Genomic DNA, 21,008 nt, shown 5'->3' with positions numbered 1-21,008 from the left:
TTTTGACAGGAAGCTATCTTTTGTGCCCCATCTTAATATGTTAAAAATGGCTTAAAGGCTCTTAATATACTGAACAGCATTGAAAATGCACTACCAGTTGATGATAACAAATGTGAATGGGGCGTATATCAGCATTAAAAATACCAATGAATAAGTACTGTACTACCTTATAGACCATGCATAACGACTAATAACTTACAAAAAACGATTGTCTGAACACTCCATGAAACACAACACCAACACGCAACATAATGCATGCATAGCATGAAACACGTAAATTGAATGTGCAAATCATGCTGATTGTGATTTTAAACGATGGTCTCTGAAAATTGACTTTCATTTATGAAGTAGTCTTTGAGGGAACGTTAAACAAGTGATGGCAAGGTTGACAGCTGAGGAACGTGAACGTGCCTCAGGCATGCTTCTAGTCGGCATTTTGAGTAGAGTCATCGCACACCGGTTTGGGTGGCACCATTCAACAATCACTAGACTCCACAGGAGATACCAGCACAGAGGAACCATGAGGAACCGCCCACGTCCAGGTCAACGACGTGTTACGACACCACGACAAGATCGCCATATTGTTCGCCTCCATATTCGTGTTCGATAGCTGCCAGCTGCCAGAACTGCACCAACTGACGAGGGATTATCAGCGCAGACACTGTGCATTGCCGTTTTCGCTCTGCTCGGCTGCGTGCTCGACGACCATATGTTGGACCTATCCTGACTGATCGACATCGAAATGAGCGCCGACGTTTGGCAGGAAGGTATCTTCATTGGAGATTACAACGTTGGCATGATGTGCTATTCTCTGACGATATCCAGTTTCCATCTAAGGAATGCTGATGGTCGGTTGCGGGTGTGGCGTAGGTGTGGAGAACGTTACCGCAATGGCTGCCTTGTCCAGGCGGATCGATAGGATGGAGGGAGTGTCATGGTGTAGGGCAGGATCAGTTATCATCACGGAACAGCTCACCATGTTTGCCGTGGCAGAATAAATGTCATTTACTACCGGGATAACGTCTTGCAAAATTACGTCATTCCATTCTTTCATTAGCATCGGAATATGCACACATTTCAGCAAGACAACGCCCGAGCGCACGCAGCACGTGTTACAACACAGTATCTAGCGAACAATAATGTCCTTTTGCTTGAATGGCTAGCACTGTCCCCTGATTTATCGCCAATAGAGCATCTCTGTGAATTACCTTGGTCAACGCATCTCATGTCGTCCATAAATGAATAACCTTAGAGAACTGGAAAAGGCACTACAGCAGGAGTGGGATGCTATCCCCGCGCTATTGACTTTTCATTGTAACCCCACATGTATTTCATACGTACGTGAATTAAAACTAATCAATGATTGTGCATCCTTTTGCTGTTCACAACAAAACTATTCATTGCTCAGGTATTTTTTTCGAAATCCAAACATTTCTTGGTGCTGCGTTTTCAATGTTGTTCAGTATATTTTAAAAGTTATTGGTAATACAGAATGTGGGGCAGACTGCAAGGTTATGCTCAGTCTGTATAGATTGTTTGTGAGGTCAAAACTTGATTATGGATGCATTCTGTATGGGTCGGCACGCAAGTCTTACTTGCAGATGCTAGATCCTATAAACAACCAGGGACTTAGGCTTTGTCTTGGTGCATTTAGAACATCTGTAGAGAGCTTGTATGTTGATGCATACGAACTTTGTTTGGGTGCTAGACGTGCAAAGCTTTCTTTGCAGTATCCTACCAAGATTAAATCATTACTGAAACATTCAACACATCAAGCGGTTTTTGATAACAAATATATGAAGTTGCTTGATGTAAGGCCAAAAGCTATTCACACATTTGGTATTCACATTAAGTGTTTTATTGTCGATTTCCAATATTAATTTTACAGACACTTTGAAAACACCTTCATATTTGTTTTACCACCTTGGTGTATTAAACCTCCTAAGTTGTGATTGATCCTGCACATCTGAAGAAAGATCGTACCGATGTTGTTGTGTACAAGCATTTGTTCATGGAAATTCAAGACAAGTACCGTGATTATATTCCTGAATCGTAAGTATTCACTGCGTGGGCGAATCATAGGCACATTTATTTTAATCTTTGGACCAAATATTTGGTAAAAATTTTGAAAACAATATTTTGGGGCTAAATTCTCCCAGAATGGGGTTTTGACGAATGATGGGTCATAAGTGATCAAATAAAAACTGTTTTTATTAAATAACGGATGGGTTCCACACACACAGTTTGCCGTGCACCCTATAAATATGAGAACCCCTCCGGAAATCAGTATATATGAGGTAAAAACCGAAATATAAGATCGTACTCTAGTGGTGAAAACATTGATATTTGTGTTCTGACATCCATATTCAGCAACCCCTCCAAATTCAAGATGTACATGTAAATACAAATGCATGTATCGTATGTATTCACTGCGTGGGCGAATTATAGGGACATTTATTTTAGTCCTTCGCCCAAATATTTGGTGAAGAATTTGAAAGCAATGTTTTCGGGCCGAATTCTTTCAAAATGAGTTTTTAATGAATGGTGGGTCATACGTGGTCGAATAAACACAGTTTTTATTAAATAACTCACAGAGGGTACAGTGCACCCTATACATATGAGAACCCATTCTGAAGTCAGAATATATGAGGTAAAAACCGCAATACAAGACCACACTATAGCGGTGTAAACATTGATATTTGTGTTCTGATATCCATATCCAGCAACCCATCAAAATACAAGAGGTACATGTAAACACAAATGCACATATCATATGTATTCAATGTGTGGGCGAATCATAGGGACATTTATTTTAGTCATTAGCTCAAATATTTGGTAAAAATTGTGTAAACAATGTTTTGGGGCTGAAGTCTCCCAGAAAGTGTTTTGGGGCCGAATTCTCCCAGAATGAGTTTTTGACGAATGGTGGGTCATAAGTGGTCGAATAAACACAAGTTTTATTAAATAACAAATGGGTACCACTCACACATGGTGCCGTGCACCCTTAAGCATGAGAACCCATTCGGAAGTCAATATATATCAGGTAAAAACCTCAATACAAGTCTGCACTATAGAGGTGAAAACATTGATATTTGTGTTCTGACATCCATATCCAACAACCCCTCCAAATACAAGATTTACATACATACACAAATGCATGTATCGTATGTACTGACTGCGTGGGCGAATCATAGGCACATTTATTTTAGTCCTTAGCCCAAATATTTGGTGACAATTGTGAAAAGAATGTTTTGGGGCTGAATTCTCCCAGAATGAGTTTTTGACGAATGGTGGGTCATAAGGGGTCGAATAAACAGAGTTTTTGTTCATTAACGGATGGGTACCAAATTCACACAGGGTGCCGTGCACTCTTTAAACATGAGAACCCATTCAGAAGTCAGTATATATACGATATAAATCTCAATACAAGACCGCACTATAGTTGTGAAAACATTGATATTTGTGTTTTGACATCCATATCCAAAAAAACCTCCAAAAATACAACATGTACATGTAAACACAAATGCATGTATCGTATGTATTAACTGCGTGGGCGAATCATATGCACATTTATTTTAGTCCTTTGCCCAAATATTTGGTGAAACAGATGAAAACAATGTTTTGGGGCCGAATTCTCCCAAAATGGGTTTTTGACGGACGGTGGGTCATAAGTAGACGAATAAACACAGTTTTTATTAAATAACGAATGGGTGCCACTCACAGAGGGTGCCGTGCATCCTTTAAACACGAGAACCCATTCAGAAGTCAGTATATATGAGGTAAAAATTTCAATACAAGACCGAACTATAGTGGGGAAAACATTGATATTGGTGTTTTTACATCCATATCAAACAACCCCTCCAAATACAAGATGCACATGTAAACACAAATGCATGTATCGTATGTATTCACTGCGTGGGCGAATCATAGACACATTTATTTCAGTCCTTTGCCCAAATATTTAGTGAAAAAGTTGAAAACAATGTTTTGCGCCCGAATTCTCCCAAAATTAGTTTTTGACGAATGGTGGGTCATAATTAGTCGAATAAACAGAGTTTTTATTAAATAACGAATGGTTACCAAATTCGGCCCCAAAATGATTTTTTTCAATTATTCACCTATAATTCGCCGACGCAGTGCGTACATACGATACATACATTTGCCTTTAGATGTACACATTTTATTTGAAGGGGTGGGGTGAAGTAGATGTCAGAACACGTATATCAATGCTTTCACCGCTAGAGTGCGTTCTTGTATGGCGGTAATTGCCTCATATATTGACTTCCAGAAAGGGTTCTGATATTTATAGAGTGGAGGAGACCCTGTGTGAGTGGTCCCTATCCATTATGTACCAAAAACTTTGTTTATTCGACTACTTATGACTCACCGTTCGGCAAAAATCAATTTTCGAAAATTCGGCACCACAATTTGTTTTTTCACTTATTCACCACATATTTGGGCCAAGGATTAAAATAAATGTGCCTATAATTCGCCCACGCTGTGCGTACATACGATACATGCATTTGCCTTTATATGTACACATTTTATTTGAAGGGGTGGGGTGAAGTAGAAGTGTGAACACGTATATCAATGCTTTTACCACTATAGTGCGTTCTTGTATGGCGGTAATTGCCTCATATACTGATCCTGTGTGAGTGGTCCCTATCCATTATATACCAAACACTTTGTTTATTCGACTACTTATGACTCACCATTAGGCAAAAATATTTGGGCCAAGGACTAAAATAAATGTGCCTATAATTCGCCCACTCAATGCGTACATACGATACATACATTTGCCTTTGTATGTGCACATTTTATTTGAAGGGGTGGGGTGAGCTAGATATTAGAACACATATATCAATGCTTTCACCACTATTGTGCGTTCTTGTATGGCGGCCATTGACTCATATACTGATTTCCAAAAAGGGTTCTGATATTTATAGAGTGGAGGAAACCCTGTGTGAGTGGTCCCTATCCATTATGTAAGAAAAACATTGTTTATTCGACTACTTATGACTCACCATTCGGCAAAAATCAATTTTGGAAAATTAGGCCCAAAAATTGGGGGGTTTTCACTTATTCACCATACATACATTTACCTTTACATGTACATATTTTATTTGAAGGGTTGGGGTGAACTAGATGTCAGAACACATATATCAATGCTTTTACCACTATAGTGCGTTCTTGTATGGCGGCCATTGCCTCATATACTTACTTCCAGAAAGGGGATTCCCAGTCTGGAGCACGACGCGGTAAGACGTGTTTGTTTCGCTTGTACACACTGCACGTGCTTTCATGTGCTCGACTTGGGGGTCCTTCATTTCGTTGTTTTTGTCAGCGAAATGAAGTTTTCTACTGGGATGTATGCGGCCATTGGAACTGATTGAACGTTGGAACGCTTCTCGTTTCGACAGCCTACACCAGCAGGTTAGATTCTTTTTTAACGAGATTCCTTGCCTCCACGTCCTTTCTCCGTCTGACTATGTCGACTAGTGTTTTCGTGACTCGTATGACGGCCATTCTGCAGAACGCCACGGTTGTTCGAGCCTGTCCTAGCAGCACTGGAAGATTGACCGCCCCATTCTAAGAAGAAATAGGAAGCGGAGTCGGCCCCTACTACTCTTTTATAGACTTTACTTTCCTTTATAGTGATACCATCTCGTATCCTCCGGAGTCGGGGCCCGTCCGCACCACTATACCAACCCATGACGACTGGACTATACCCTAGTCTGATACTCTCTCTCGTTCAGACGGATCCGGCTTCTCAAGATCTGTATTTCAGCACAGCACTACACCTTCAACGTCTATTGCCTGTCAATCTAGGGGTTTTCTTGACGGGATGCAACCCATCTCGTCCCTATAAGCTGTGCACCCAAACGGCCTTAACGAGGCCACTCACGTGGACATATAGATCGGACTTTAAAGTTTTAGACCTTCGTTCGAAATTTTGTGTCAAAATTACTTTCTTTTTTAATATTATTAAATAGGCCGATCCTCTCTTCATTCTCTTATTTATTTTTGGACTGTCCTAGAATGCTCCAAATTATATTAATATTCGGCCCAGCAGTCAATTGTTTTTAATTTTTTTTTTTTAATTCTATTAACTTTTTACTAATTGCTATTTTCTAAAATTCTGCACATTTTCAAGTCCACCCCCCCCCCCCCCCCCCCCCCCCCCCCCCCCCCCCCCTTTCATCCCGAGTCAGGCCACCGATCTTATCGGAGGCAGGACTCGGGATGGGCGTGTTCGAAACCCTAGTGGTATGTGGGCACGTTAAACTAGTTATCTATCTATCTATCCAGAAAGGGTTCTGATATTTATAGAGTGGAGGAGACCCTGTGTGAGTGGTCCCTATCCATTATGTAAGAAAAACTTTGTTTATTTGACTACTCAGGGCATAAAATTTGAATTTTTCAGACAACCAGTGTCGTTTTAGTGTTTACAAGAACGATTTTCTTCAGTAGTTAGATACAAACGACAAGGTTAATGGGCAACGATAATCAAACGATAATCTAAGATGAGTAATTTTTGTAGCTTTTTTCCATCAAATGTTCTATCATAAAATAAAAAATATATATACTTTTTGTGTGCTAGGACTAATTTAAAAGCTGCCAGGCAAAAATAAAAATTAAGCTACTTTCTATTCGTTGGAAATTAGAAATTTCTGTAACATGCTATTCATAGTAACGAGAACACGATTTTCTCGCGACGGTGGCACGAGATCTCGCGCACCGTGGTGCATGTTAATAATACTACATGCTTTTGAGACAGGCAAAATGGATTTTTAAACTAAATCAGTCTAACGGTAGCTGCACAGACACCTTCGCGTGAGCCAGATGAGATTATGTATTGGCATGCTTTGACAGTCACAAAGTTAATAGCGGTCATTTTATCCGACACTAGGTACAGTCGCTAAAACGCCATCGCGTTTGCTATTGATAGACCCGAATCAGTCTGAAAGAAGCTATACATGTAACTACAAGTGTCGAACTCCGCGGGAAATCCGTAATCAGCCGAATTATTCCGATTGGCTTGGAGTAGTGGTGCGAGAGATTTTCATGACACCCGTCTATGTTTTATTTTTGAAACATATTTTTGTTTTCATCAGTGTCATTAAATTGCATTGGTATATAATATAATATTGTAAGAAAAGTAACAGTTACGACTTCGGTCAAAAATGACATAAATATGTCGGGGGCATGCCAACGAAGGTAGCATTTTATAACGAAAGTGATTGTGGTCATTAAGAAAATAGCTGGACACGCTGAACGATGGACGGAAAGTAAAGGTGGTTAGAACATTACCATCAAACACATATGACCTACATCTAGGTCGGGGATTTCCCAATGCACGCACTTTTCCTAAACATTGATGATATTAGCCAACACACGTTTCTTTTGATTTTCTCACGAGCGATTACAGCTATTGCACGAACGATCCAGCTTTTGTACGAACGATCCGTCGTTTATGTTGCAGGGCGACCAACCTAATGGAAATATTTTTCCGGAATTTTCTGATATTTTCATCTTTATGCGCTCGAATGCCCTTTACAAAACAATAATTTAAAGCGTGCGAAAACGCTATTTTCATGAAAGTAATTTTAAACAGCGCGAAAAATGTCATGTTTGACATATATTTGCAAAATGACAATACAATGAGTATATAATTATTATATGTGAATTGGAACTTCCCCATAAAAAGACCCTCCCCCACCCACATATACACCAAAAATCATCAACAAGTTCACACAAAATCCCCTTAAAAACCCACTTTATTAGCAAATATTGTATTACAGTTTAAGACTCCTACCTACAGATTGGTAACAAAATGACAAACAAACTCGGGACCAATATTAATTTTATGTAGGTAGGCCTACATCATATGCATGTAGTGGGGTCGAACTGATTTGTGGCGAACTGGTTCGGGGACGAAACCACTACCCACATTAAGACTGGCTGCCGTTCTGCAATTACGCTTACATTACTATTAGGGTAACACTTTTGGGGTGCCAATGTAACGAAAAAATCGCATTACTTGAATAAAATAACATCGGTAGGTATATTAATGTCATGGATGCGTCATTGATCAGTGGTGGCCAACCATTATTTAGTCAAATTTTGCATGTGAAAGCCAATGGAAAGAAGACAACTGACTTGAACTGTGGGTTCGGTTTATTTTGTTTTTGTACATCGCATCGCCATAGAACCGATGTTGTCCCCGTAGGAACATAATTCTATGATATTTAAAATATCTTTAAAATTAATGCATAACCTATTCGAGTATTAAAAAATAAGAAATACAATTTTCATATATGGCTTCCCTGTTTACGTAGGTTTGTAATCTTTACTGCACATGTAATTGTGTACAGTCATGTATCGTGTTCATATGAATTAATTTAATTTGTGTATAAGTTTACAAGAACTGTGTTTATTGTCAATCTCTAATCACAAAGGTAAAAGCAAGGCTTTTGTTTTTTGCAGCTATTCATACAGTTGGTCACATGATCTCCTTTCACTAGTTCATCAAGATTAATTTTGTCTGCAAAATTAATCTTGATGAACTATCCTTTCACGTGACCAGCTAGTGATGGGCAGCCGTCTGTAGTAGGCCTACTCGGTCGTAGACACAAAGTCTGCATCAATTAACTGAATGGCGTAAGGAGTTTTCTGTTTATTGTCCTTTATTGACAGCGATGAATCTTGAAAAGTCGGCAACATTGAACATTATTTTTAACAAGTTATTTTTGTTTGCGATTTACGTCTTCAGTTTATAAAACTACGTAACAAAACTAGACAAAACAGAGCTCAGGTTGAAATGAGTGATAAAAATGTAAAATGTAATAAAAATCAGTTGGTTAAAAAAAAAAAAAATCGAGTGAATTTGAAAAAAAATCCGGATATTTGGCATCAATTTCGGAATTCCGAGTACGTGATGAAAATTCCGGAAAGTTGGTCGGCCTAATGTTGATATTGGGTTTACATAACCGACAGACGAACGACGGAATCGTTCGTGCCAAATTTTATGCCCTGAACTTCCAGGGCTTATTCCAAAGGTGAGTTAACTGATTGTCGTTGTCGACATTGTTTTAAATTTAAGCGATTTGCATAATTAAATAAGAACATATCAGATCTAAAGTCTTGACACCAAGACTTACATGATGGCATAACTGTCCAAATATTACTGTAATAAACAATAAGTACACCATAATAACTATAAGTACATCGTATGTTTTAGTAAAAAAAAATGGGTTTTTTTTACAGATTTATTTTTCTTTTAATATTTATTTTATTAGTAGCCTACAACTGTAGCATTTACAATATCCAAATTAAACGCACACGTGTGCGTGCTTTGTCAGTTTCCGAGGAAATCCGATACTGGAGATTGTACCCGTTCTTGCATCGCCACAAAGAGGACTGCCACCCCGAGACTAGGCGTATATACAGATTTATTTTTCTTTTGATATTTATTTTATTAGTAGCCTACAACTGTAGCATTTACAATATCCAAACTAAACGCACACGGGTGCGTGCTTCGTCCATTTCCGAGGAAATCCGATACTGGAGATTGTACCCGTTCGTGCATCGCCACAAAGAGGATGCCACCCCGAGACTAGGCGTATATACAGATTTTTTTTTTTTTTTTATATTTGTTTTATTAGTAGCCTACAACTGTAGCATTTACAATATCCAAACTAAACGCACACGGGTGCGTGCTTCGTCCATTTCCGAGGAAATCCGATACTGGAGAATGTACCCGTTCTTGCATCGCCACAAAGAGGACCGCCACCCGAGACTAGGCGTATATACTGAAGCATGCGCAGTTCTACCTTTATTCTCTTTGTATTGCATTATTTATTTTTACTTCAGAGACAATGCAAGTAAAGTTGTATACCTCGGCTGTTCTAGCATGTTTCACCCCTGTATTAAAAATGAGATTTAATCATCATAATTTAATGGTAATATGTAAAGAACTATTTTTATTTATACTGGATTTCTTTCTTCTTCTTTTTTTAAAAATGTTATTTGAGTTGGTATGGGTTTAAAACTTAATAACATGCTTTTATATGAATCTTAACTGTATTCATTATGAAGTTGCATGCCAATTCATCGGTTTCCTTATTACGGAAACAGACTATATACGGTGAGCACATGATTATTATTCAACTAAGGATATTGTAGTTTTGATTTTGGCTGTGCATTTAAATTGCAATGTAATAATTTGAGGCCTAGTTGAATTTGAGAAGGGCCAGTAATATTTGTCTACAACTGGCCCTGCTGGCGACCATGGTTTTCATGTTAATTTTCAACCCAGCTCGTGGTGGTAAAGAATATATATAAATGTGACGAGTAAACGTTGAGGGCGAGACGTAACCCAGCTCGTGGTGGTAAAGAATATATATAAATGTGTCGAGTAAACGTTGAGGGCGGGACGTAACCCAGCTACTGGTGGTAAAGAATATATATAAATGTGTCGAGTAAACGTTGAGGGCGAGACGTAACCCAGCTCTTGGTGGTAAGAAATATATATAAATGTGTCGAGTAAACGTGGAGGGCGGGAAGTAGCCCAGCTCTTGGTGGTAAGAAATATATATAAATGTGTCGAGTAAACGTGGAGGGCGAGACGTAACCCAGCTCTTGGTGGTAAGAAATATATATAAATGTGTCGAGTAAACGTGGTAAGGAGGGCGGGAAGTAGCCCAGCTCTTGGTGGTAAGAAATATATATAAATGTGTCGAGTAAACGTGGAGGGCGAGAAGTAGCCCAGCTCTTGGTGGTAAGAAATATATATAAATGTGTCGAGTAAACGTGGAGGGCGGGAAGTAGCCCAGCTCTTGGTGGTAAGAAATATATATAAATGTGTCGAGTAAACGTGGAGGGCGAGAAGTAGCCCAGCTCTTGGTGGTAAGAAATATATATAAATGTGTCGAGTAAACGTGGAGGGCGAGAAGTAGCCCAGCTCTTGGTGGTAAGAAATATATATAAATGTGTCGAGTAAACGTTGAGGGCGAGACGTAGCCCAGCTCTTGGTGGTAAGAAATATATATAAATGTGTCGAGTAAACGTGGAGGGCGGGAAGTAGCCCAGCTCTCTTGGTGGTAAGAAATATATATAAATGTGTCGAGTAAACGTGGAGGGCGAGAAGTAGCCCAGCTCTTGGTGGTAAGAAATATATATAAATGTGTCGAGTAAACGTGGAGGGCGGGAAGTAGCCCAGCTCTTGGTGGTAAGAAATATATATAAATGTGTCGAGTAAACGTGGAGGGCGGGAAGTAGCCCAGCTCTTGGTGGTACAGCTCTCACCTGAAGCGTGGTCGGTCAAGGATCTGTTGGGCTATTTCTCATTCCAGCCAGTGCACCACGAATGGTGTATCAAAGGTCGTGGTATGTACTATCCTGTCTGTGAGATGGTGCATATAAAAGATCCCTTGCTGCTAATGGAAAAAGTGAAGCGGGTTGCCTCTCTAAGACTAGATGTCAAAATTACATCTAGTAGCTGATGATCAATCAGTGTTGTTAAACAAAACAAATTATAGTAAACGTGTAGTAGGTTAAAAATTAAATTTAGTAAAGGGGGGGGGGGGGCGCTAGCAAATTTATAGGGGGGTTGAGTCATGCAGCCCCAGAGGTGTCAGGTTTACAGATATTTAAAAAAAAAAAAAAAAAATTTAATAATTGAAAACAAAGTACCAATTTCTATTTAATAATTGGAAGCATTACAATTTTTGCGTAGGTTGTCGTCACTAAGTGAAGAAGATATTTTAATTTAAAGAAAAGTTTATTTGTTTACTGACACCACTAGAGCACATTCGATTATTAATCATTGGCTACCGGATGTCAAACATTTCATAATTTTGACATATATCCTTAGAGAGGAAACCCGCTACATTTTTCCATTAATAGCAAACAGCATCCAAAAGACAGGACAGCACATACCGTGACCTTTGATATACCAATCGTGGTGCATATATATCATAATTTAGTTTCAGATACAAACTGGAGACAGAATCAGCTTTGAAGGACGTTTAATCAAATTTTATATATTAAATGAAATCAGTTTCCATCTACACACTGAAGACAATGGTTACAATTTGATTTCAAACATTTTAAATACACGTACAACATCACATTATCTACAGCCTTGCGTGTTTTACTATTTACAACTGTTACTTCATGCCTACTATGCTTTGACAAACGAAACCCTAAACACTCACACGAATCATGTATCATCCACCACCATATGTTTGCCTTGCGACATCCCTTAATGTTCAAATGTACTGTATTCAGTGTCACAAATGGAATGTATGTTTAATGATACCCTGAGTCCCGACACAGAACTAGAAGGGAAACATTGTCAAGAATTGACTGTTTTGTAGATGGATGTTACTTTGCTGTTATAACTGATGACGACTGCACCAAATAATTTGACGGGAAACAACAACAAAGTAATTACAAACATCATGGAAAAGACGCATTAGAAATCAGTAAAATCCTACAACATACAAAAGATGCACTATACATCGGTGATATGCTAATAGGCTGTAGGTCATATTATGTGTAAAACTTGCTCTGTACAATGGTGAAACAAATAATATATACATCTACTGTCTAAATTGAGTAGTACTCAAGTCAATACTAATTGTAGAAGCTCATCATGATATTTATCTGGTTTTCAATGTCAAATATGTTATAAATATCGAATGTCTAACAATGTCTAGTTATACAGTCTAGTCTAAATTATCTATTACTGACCATGGATAATTTCTGTAACAGCTCAGAATACGTTTTATGTGAAACAGAAAAAGAATGTGCCTACTTGGAACTATTCTCAGTGCATTTAGAACTAATATAATAGTTTTCTTCATCAAATACGTCTATAATATTATTATCGGACGTTCAGTGTTAAACCATCTCTATATTAGCTTCAGTGTCAAAGAATTTTTACATTATCAGGGAACATTTTGTTCAGTATCGCACTGCAATTTACTACACAAGTTTCAACTTTTAAAACATTAAACAGTAGATACTAATCAATTTTCAATTGACTAGAAATATCACTAATCACGATTTTAAAAACAAAATGTTCCCCAATTATCTAGTTTGAAAATGTCTAGTCTATCTAGTGTTCAAAGCCTATAAATTCAATCTGCATCACTTAATGAGGATGATCTATTAACTGGTATTAGACCTCCAGGTTTTTAAACACGGTCCGCATCTCTTAAAGAGGGTGATCCGTAACAAGTTGTACATTTGTATCAATTAGTCCTCGAGGTCTCTAAACACAGTCTGCATCTCTTTAACAAGGGTGATAATATATAAACAAGTTTTATTAATTAGTCCTCCAGGTTTCTAAATGCCGTTTGCATCTCTTCGTGCAGTTCTTCATAGTCTTGTCGTATTTTAACTTCTCCATCTTTTACTGGATCCTGAAAACACAGAAAACATCTTGTAGTCTTTTAATTTTAACTAGAGCTTTTTTAGTGTCAAATTCATGGTTATTTTGACACTTAAGTAGAGAGAGAGAGAGAGAGAGAGAGAGAGTCACAGAGAGAGAGAGAGAGAGGGGAAGCACATAGATGGGTAGACGGGGGGAGGCACAGAGAGAGAGAGGTGGCAGAGAAGGGGATGGGGAGGCACAGAGAAAGAGAGAGGCAGAGAGAGGGAGGGCGAGAGACAGAGAGAGGTGAGACAGAGAGGGGGAGAGGTACAGAGAGAGAGCAAGTGGGGGGGGGAGAGACAGAGAGGGGTAGGTACAGAAAGAGAGCAAGTGGGGGGGGAGAGACAGAGAGGGGGAGGTACAGAGAGAGAGAGGTGAGAGGAGAGAGAAAGATACAGTGAGAGAGAGGGGGTAGAGAGAGAGAGGGGGCTATTAGAAGGCAGATTTTCTCTGTCAGACAGTCTATTTACCTTAAATCTCATACAGCTAAGGTTGTAGAATATTAACTGAATTGATCATATCCTGCCCCCTATACATTGGTACATAAAATCAATATAATTTTTTATTTCTCTTACACACTTTGTAAGAAATATTTTTACTCAAGAAATATTTTCTAAAATAATATCATTTGTACATATGTTTATTGCCATATATGTATTTTCTGTTTGTTCATAAATGTATGTATTGTAATTCTGTATTGTTTGTACCTGAGGGCCTCGGGGAAGGTTAGCTTTTGCTAAATGTGTTACCCTCACTAAATAAAGAATTTATTATTATTAATATTTGTCTACTTATCTTAAACATACTGCTGAGTTTGTAGAATATTAACTGAATTGATAATATCCTGTCCCCTATACAGTGGTACATAAAATCAGTATGTTTTATTTCTCTTACACACTTTGTCTACTCACCTTAAACTTCATACTGCTGAGTTTGTAGAGCACGTCACTGAGCTGGTCACGGATGATCGCCCACGTGATCTTGCTCTCGCTCTGTGCTGTGCTCTCAACCGCGTGACGCGACATATCGTAGAACGCGATGATGTTCCGCAACATTCCCACCGTCTTGTAGAAAGGGCAGAACCTGAAGACAACGTCAAAACACATTTAGTAAGATTCACTAAAAATTAACAAATTGATAAAAAAAAGTTAACAGACGTATGTACGGACGGACAACGCCATACCATAATATGACCCATCATAGAAGGGTGTATAAAAAGATAATTTGTTTCATAGCGGATGATAAAAGTTTGATTTGTTTAATGACACCATTAGAGGAAACTGATTTATTATTGGATATCAAATGGAGCGAGAAATAGCCCAATGGATCTCTGTCGGTAGGCCCATTGGGCTACTTCTCACTCCAATCCAGTGCACCACGACTGGTATATCAAAGGCTGTGGTATGTGCTATCCTGTCTGTGGGATGGTGCATATAAAAGATCCCTTGCTACTAATGGGAAAATGTAGTGTGTTTCCTCTCTAAGACTATATATGAAAATTACCAAAGGTTTGACATCCAACAGCCGATTATTAATAAATGAATGTGCTCTAGTGGTGTCGTTAAACAAAACAAACCTTTTATTGGATATAAAATATCAGGTATTTTGACTGGCCTTCAAAGGAAACATGCTACATATATTCCATTAGCAGCAAGAGATTTTTCATATTGACTTTCCCACGGACAGGACAGCACATACCATGGCCTGTGATATAAGCTGATACACAGTGGGAAAAGGAATATTTGCCTAACACCACCTATTTGGCTATATGGTTATTCTGAAATTTATAAAGGAGGGAGTGACAAAGATAAAGAGAGATGGAGGGAGGAAGAGAGAGTGAGAGAGTGAGTGATGAGAGAGAGAGAGAAATTGAGAGAGGGAGGGGAGAGAGATAGAGAGAAAGAGAGAGAGATAGCAGTAGTGGATGTTTTATATGCACTTTCCCATAGACAAGATATATACTAATACTATAGCCTTTGATATATCAGTCATGGGGCACTGAGAGGTTATTTAGAAAAAATTTATAGACACATTTATTCATTTATTCAGTCTACCCATGAAAAAGGGCATATACAGACACAGACACAGACACACACACACACGAATCTCAGCAATAAGAATTGTATCTAGTAATGTGTCTTAATATCTGAACAAACGAAAATTAGATTAGGAATTCTGGCTTTACACATCAGTATTTATTTCCAATCAAATCAGCAAAACTCAAGAGAATATGTCTAAAAGCAGAGAGGACTAAATAAATGTGTCTTATGGTGTATAACTCATCTGTTGTAAAACTAAGAACATTAAATACCTGTCGTAAGGTGTGTAACCGTTCTGTTGTAAAACTGAGAACATTAAATACCTGTCGTAAGGTGTGTAACCGTTCTGTTGTAAAACTGAGAAGACTAAATACCTGTTGTAAGGGGTGTAACCGTTCTGTTTTAAAACTGAGAACATTAAATACATGTCGTAAGGGGTGTAACCGTTCTGTTCTAAAACTGAGAACATTGAATACCTGTCGTAAGGGGTGTAACCATTCTATTGTAAAACTGAGAACACTAAATACCTGTCGTTTGGAGTGTAACTGTTCTGTTGTAAAACTGAGAAGACTAAATACCTGTTATGTAAGTGTAACCGTTCTGTTGTAAAACTAACAAGACTAAATACCTGTCATATGAAGTGTAACCGTTCTGTTGTAAAACTGAGAACACTAAATACCTGTCGTAAAGGGTGTCACCATTCTGTTCTAAAACTGAGAACATTAAATACATGTCGTAAGGTGTGTAACCGTTCTGTTGTAAAACTGAGAACACTAAATACCTGTCGTTTGGAGTGTAACTGTTCTGTTGTAAAACTGAGAAGACTAAATACCTGTCGTATGAAGTGTAACCGTTCTGTTGTAAAACTGAGAACACTAAATACCTGTCGTATGAAGTGTAACCGTTCTGTTGTAAAACTGAGAAGACTAAATACCTGTCGTATGAAGTGTAACCGTTCTGTTGTAAAACTGAGAACACTAAATACCTGTCGTAAGAAGTGTAACCGTTCTGTTGTAAAACTGAGAAGACTAAATACCTGTCGTAAGAAGTGTAACCGTTCTGTAAGAAGTGTAACCGTTCTGTTGTAAAACTGAGAGAAGGAGTGTAACTGTTCTGTTGTAAATGACCCTGTCGTAAGGGGTGTAACCGTTCTGTTGTAAAACTGAGAACACTAAATACCTGTCGTAAGGGGTGTAACCGTTCTGTTGTAAAACTGAGAACACTAAATACCTGTCGTAAGAAGTGTAACCGTTCTGTTGTAAAACTAACAAGACTAAATACCTGTCATATGAAGTGTAACCATTCTGTTGTAAAACTGAGAACACTAAATACCTGTCGTAAGGGGTGTAACCATTCTGTTGTAAAACTGAGAACACTAAATACCTGTCGTAAGGGGTGTAACCGTTCTGTTGTAAAACTGAGAAGACTAAATACCTGTCGTAAGGGGTGTAACCATTCTGTTGTAAAACTGAGAAGACTAAATACCTGTCGTAAGGGGTGTAACCATTCTGTTGTAAAACTGAGAAGACTAAATACCTGTCGTAAGGGGGTAACCGTTCTGTAAAACATTCGTAAGAAGTGTAACTGTTGTAAAACTGAGAAGACTAAATACCTGTCGTAAGGGGTGTAACCGTTCTGTTTTAAAACTGAGAACATTAAATACCTGTCGTAAGGGGTGTAACCGTTCTGTTGTAACACATTCTGTGTAAAACTGAGAACACTAAATACCTGTCGTTTGGAGTGTAACTGTTCTGTTGTAAAACTGAGAACACTAAATACCTGTCATAAGTGTAAGTTCTGTTGTACTGAGAACACTAAATACCTGTCTTCTGTTGTAAAACTGAGAACACTAAATACCTGTCGTAAGGGGTGTAACCGTTCTGTTGTAAAACTGAGAACACTAAATACCTGTCATATGGGGTGTAACCGTTCTGTTGTAAATAGTCGTCCTTGAGAAGACGGGCAACCTCCATGGTAACTTTATCACCTTCTGCTAACGAACCCTGGAACACAGAAAAGCACAAGTGTTTGATCACTCACTATAAATATTTACTGGTCAAAGAGGAGGGAACTATCTGTACAGGTCTAGGTGTCTGTCTGTCTGCTTGTCTGTCTGTGACCGAGAAGATGTCTCACATATAGCTTTCCAGATCACCCTTCCACCCTGTCAAAAGGAAATGTTTTAAAGGGACATACCCTAGTTTTTAAACACTAAGGCATATTTTTTACTATTAGAGCCATTTTTGATAACTGAAATTATACTTTACTTAGATTTTATTGTTTAGATTATGAACTTCCGTACATTCGAAGTGTTTTTGGTCATCCGGGTGTTTTTAATATCACAAATACATTTATCATATTTTTTAAAACGCACGTGCGTCTGAGAAGTAACAGTTATGGAGTCAAGTTTTAGTCTTATTTTTAGAGGGTATTTCACCATTTCAAAGTCAGACTCATGTTTTACTCAATTGTAACTTTATCCAAATGTGTTACAGGTTTGTAGATTAAATAAATTTTGTGTCAATTTTCACGGGTTGAGACTAGGGTATGTCCCTTTAACAACGCACTCAACACATTTTATGTACGGTTATATGGTATCGGACATATGGTTAAGGACCACACAGATATTGAGAGAGGAAACCCGCTGTCGTCACTTCGTGGGCTATTTGTTTCGATTAGCAGCAAGGGATCTTTTATATGAACCATTCCACAGACAGGATAGTACATACTACGGCCTTTGTTACACCAGTTGTGGAGCACTGGCTGGAGAACGAGGTTTCAAGGTAATGAGCTGACATTTTGTACATATCTTCATCACATAGAGTTACAAATCAAGATTCACTGGTTTTTACCCACTGCGAGGTCAAGTGAGACTTATTTAAGGGCCGTAACTCTGTCAGAAATGGAATTTATCCATTCTTGATGGGAAGTTATGGCCCTTCAATGTAGGAGTACGCTTTAGGTTGCATACTACCAAAGAAGAGTTCCGTGTCAAAGTTTGATGTGCACCGTCAAATATTTACGGAGTAAAAGCAGCTGTGGGTGTGATTGGTAGTAATATGTGACATTGATTATTTGTGCAAATACTATTATCCACTGACAATAAATAAATACACTTTTATTTGTTATACAGTTGTTATGCAGTATATACCAGAGGTTGAAACTAATGCGGGGTACCCCCAAAAATGGAACTGCAATTTTCAGCAAAAATGACGGTTGCTATTAAAAACATAAATTAAATCTCTTAAATGATAGGTGACCCCTCATTTTCTTGCAGGTTGATTAGATGTGAGGTGCCACACTTTCTATTGCTGTACTTCCTGGGTGTGTTTAAACGCTGCTTATATCAGTTTTATTAGTAAACGTTAACATTATCGGCAACAGGAATTGATCTGGTCTATTAGAACCTTCAGCAGTACTCTTTACCAGCCTCGGTGGTGTCGTGGTTAGGCCATCGGACATAAGGCTGGTAGGTACAGGGTTCACAGCCCGGTACCAGCTCCAACCCAGAGTGAGATTGTAACGACTCAGTGGGTAGGTGTAAGACCACTACACCCTCTTCTTGAAAACCACTAACAATTAACAACTAACCCACTGTCCCGGACAGACAGCCCAGATATCTGAGGTGTGTGCCCAGGACAGCATGCTTGAACCTTAATTGAATATAAGCACGGAAATAATTTTAAAAAACAAGAAAGAAAAAGCAGTATTCTAATTTATTCTGATACACTGTATATGGTTCTCAATAATTCACAGTCTAAATTTGTGAATTCTGATATTGTGTTTGAGCAGTCACCATCAACATTTACTTATTATTATTATTATTATATACAATGTAGATGTTGGCGACATTGAACCTTTACTTATTCTTTAATGGAATCACAAATGGACATGAAAAAGCAACGATTGACCAAATTTTGCATTTTCATCTCGCAACCAATTTTGTGAATTTCTTTACTTCATTGAAATGAAAAAGTTTGTTTTGTTTAACGACACCACTAGAGCACATTGATTTATTAATCATTGGCTATTGGATGTCAAACATTTAGTAATTTTGATATAGTCTTAGAGAGGAAACCTGCTACATTTTTTTTCCATTAGTAGCAAGGGATCTTTTATATGCATCATTCCACAGACAGGACAGCACATACCACAACCTTTGATGTACCAGTCGTGGTGCACTGGCTAGAAGGTGAAATAGCCCAATGGGCCCACCGATGGAGTGTCAATGAAATGAAATCAATGAAACAGTTTGTTGTGAAAAAAAACAAAAAAAAAAAATTACCTTGCCGACAAGTTGAACAATTTCTGACAAATCTTCTTCCTCCTGTAGAATTTCTTTACACTGGAAGAAACATGGATCACACATATTAACTAACACAATCAAGTCACAAGGACTACTAATAAAAATCGTAAAATAATGGCAATTTCCAAATTTAGTGATAAAATTAATTCAGAGAATACTGGCAAAATATACCTAAAATGTCCACGAGGCACAGATACATGTATTTTTAACAGACCCAGCAAATATTATAGTGTGGTTTAAATTTATGATAAAATGGTCAAATAAAGAAGTTGCCGGCCTCAGTGGTGTAGTCAGGCTTGCAAGCGGGCCCTTATTTTCCTAATTTTCCTTATTTTTTGACAGCAGCCCTAATATTTCTTATTAAAGCTTCAAAATCCTAAAAAGCCCAAATTTTTGGGTGAAAATCCTAAATTTTCAAATTTTCAATTTTTTTGATAAATGCAACATAAAATAAGTGTTGGAATTAATTAAATCTAGCCTTAGTATACTTTCAGATAATGAATATGTTGAATTAATGTATTTCTCAGAAGACATCTTGGTGGTTATCAGCATCATATTCAGCATGGATTTGCACCATATCAGATTACTTTAATCTGGTTGTATTGATATGCTGAATATCGCTGTTGATGACCATTGGCATGATCTTCTGAGTTGGTAATTAGCTTTTGTATTTATCTTCTCCCTGGAGGTGAGTACAGAATGTTTTTCTTTTATATTGATTATTGAATTTCAGTCCTTATTTTTGTCAAAAAATTCCTAAAAATTCCTAAAAATAGCCCTTATTTTTTAAGAATTTTGCCCTAAAAAAAGCCCTTATTTTTCACAAAATCTTGCTTGAAAGCCTGTGTAGTGGTTATACCATCAAACTTGAGGCTGGTAGGTACTGGGTTCATATCCCACCTGAGGCAATGGGTGATTTTTCATGCCAGTACTCCCACCTTCAATGCTATGATACACCTCAGGCGAGATCTTTACTACTGGGCTACGTCCTGCCTTCAATCCTATGATACACCTCAGGCGAGATCTTTACTACTGGGCTACGTCCCGCCTTCAATGCTATGATACACCTCAGGTGAGATCTTTACTACTGGGCTACGTCCCGCCTTCAATGCTAAGATACACCTCAGGCGAGATCTTTACTACTGGGCTACGTCCCGCCTTCAATGCTATGATACACCTCAGGCGAGATCTTTACCACTGGGCTACGTCCCGCCTTCAATGC

At 38.2% G+C, this 21,008-nt stretch overlaps 1 protein-coding gene across 1 annotated transcript in view; it reads right to left on the bottom strand.

The window, feature by feature from the left end:
• Nucleotides 1-12,012: 12,012 nt before the first annotated feature.
• LOC121386261 (V-type proton ATPase catalytic subunit A) overlaps nucleotides 12,013-21,008 on the bottom strand; it is a 34,063-nt gene continuing 25,067 nt past the window's right edge. Inside the window, exons 12-15 of the mRNA XM_041517104.1 lie at nucleotides 19,766-19,825; nucleotides 17,389-17,483; nucleotides 14,353-14,524; nucleotides 12,013-13,430 (exon numbers count right to left, since the gene is read on the bottom strand). Of these exons, the coding sequence (XP_041373038.1) occupies nucleotides 13,338-13,430; nucleotides 14,353-14,524; nucleotides 17,389-17,483; nucleotides 19,766-19,825 (420 nt within the window). The 3' untranslated portion in view covers nucleotides 12,013-13,337. The remainder of the gene's footprint in view (nucleotides 13,431-14,352; nucleotides 14,525-17,388; nucleotides 17,484-19,765; nucleotides 19,826-21,008) is intronic.

This window comes from Gigantopelta aegis, chromosome 12 (genome assembly GCF_016097555.1).
Source record: "Gigantopelta aegis isolate Gae_Host chromosome 12, Gae_host_genome, whole genome shotgun sequence".
NCBI lineage: Eukaryota > Metazoa > Mollusca > Gastropoda > Neomphalida > Peltospiridae > Gigantopelta > Gigantopelta aegis.
This window is presented reverse-complemented; position numbering and strand designations above follow the sequence as displayed.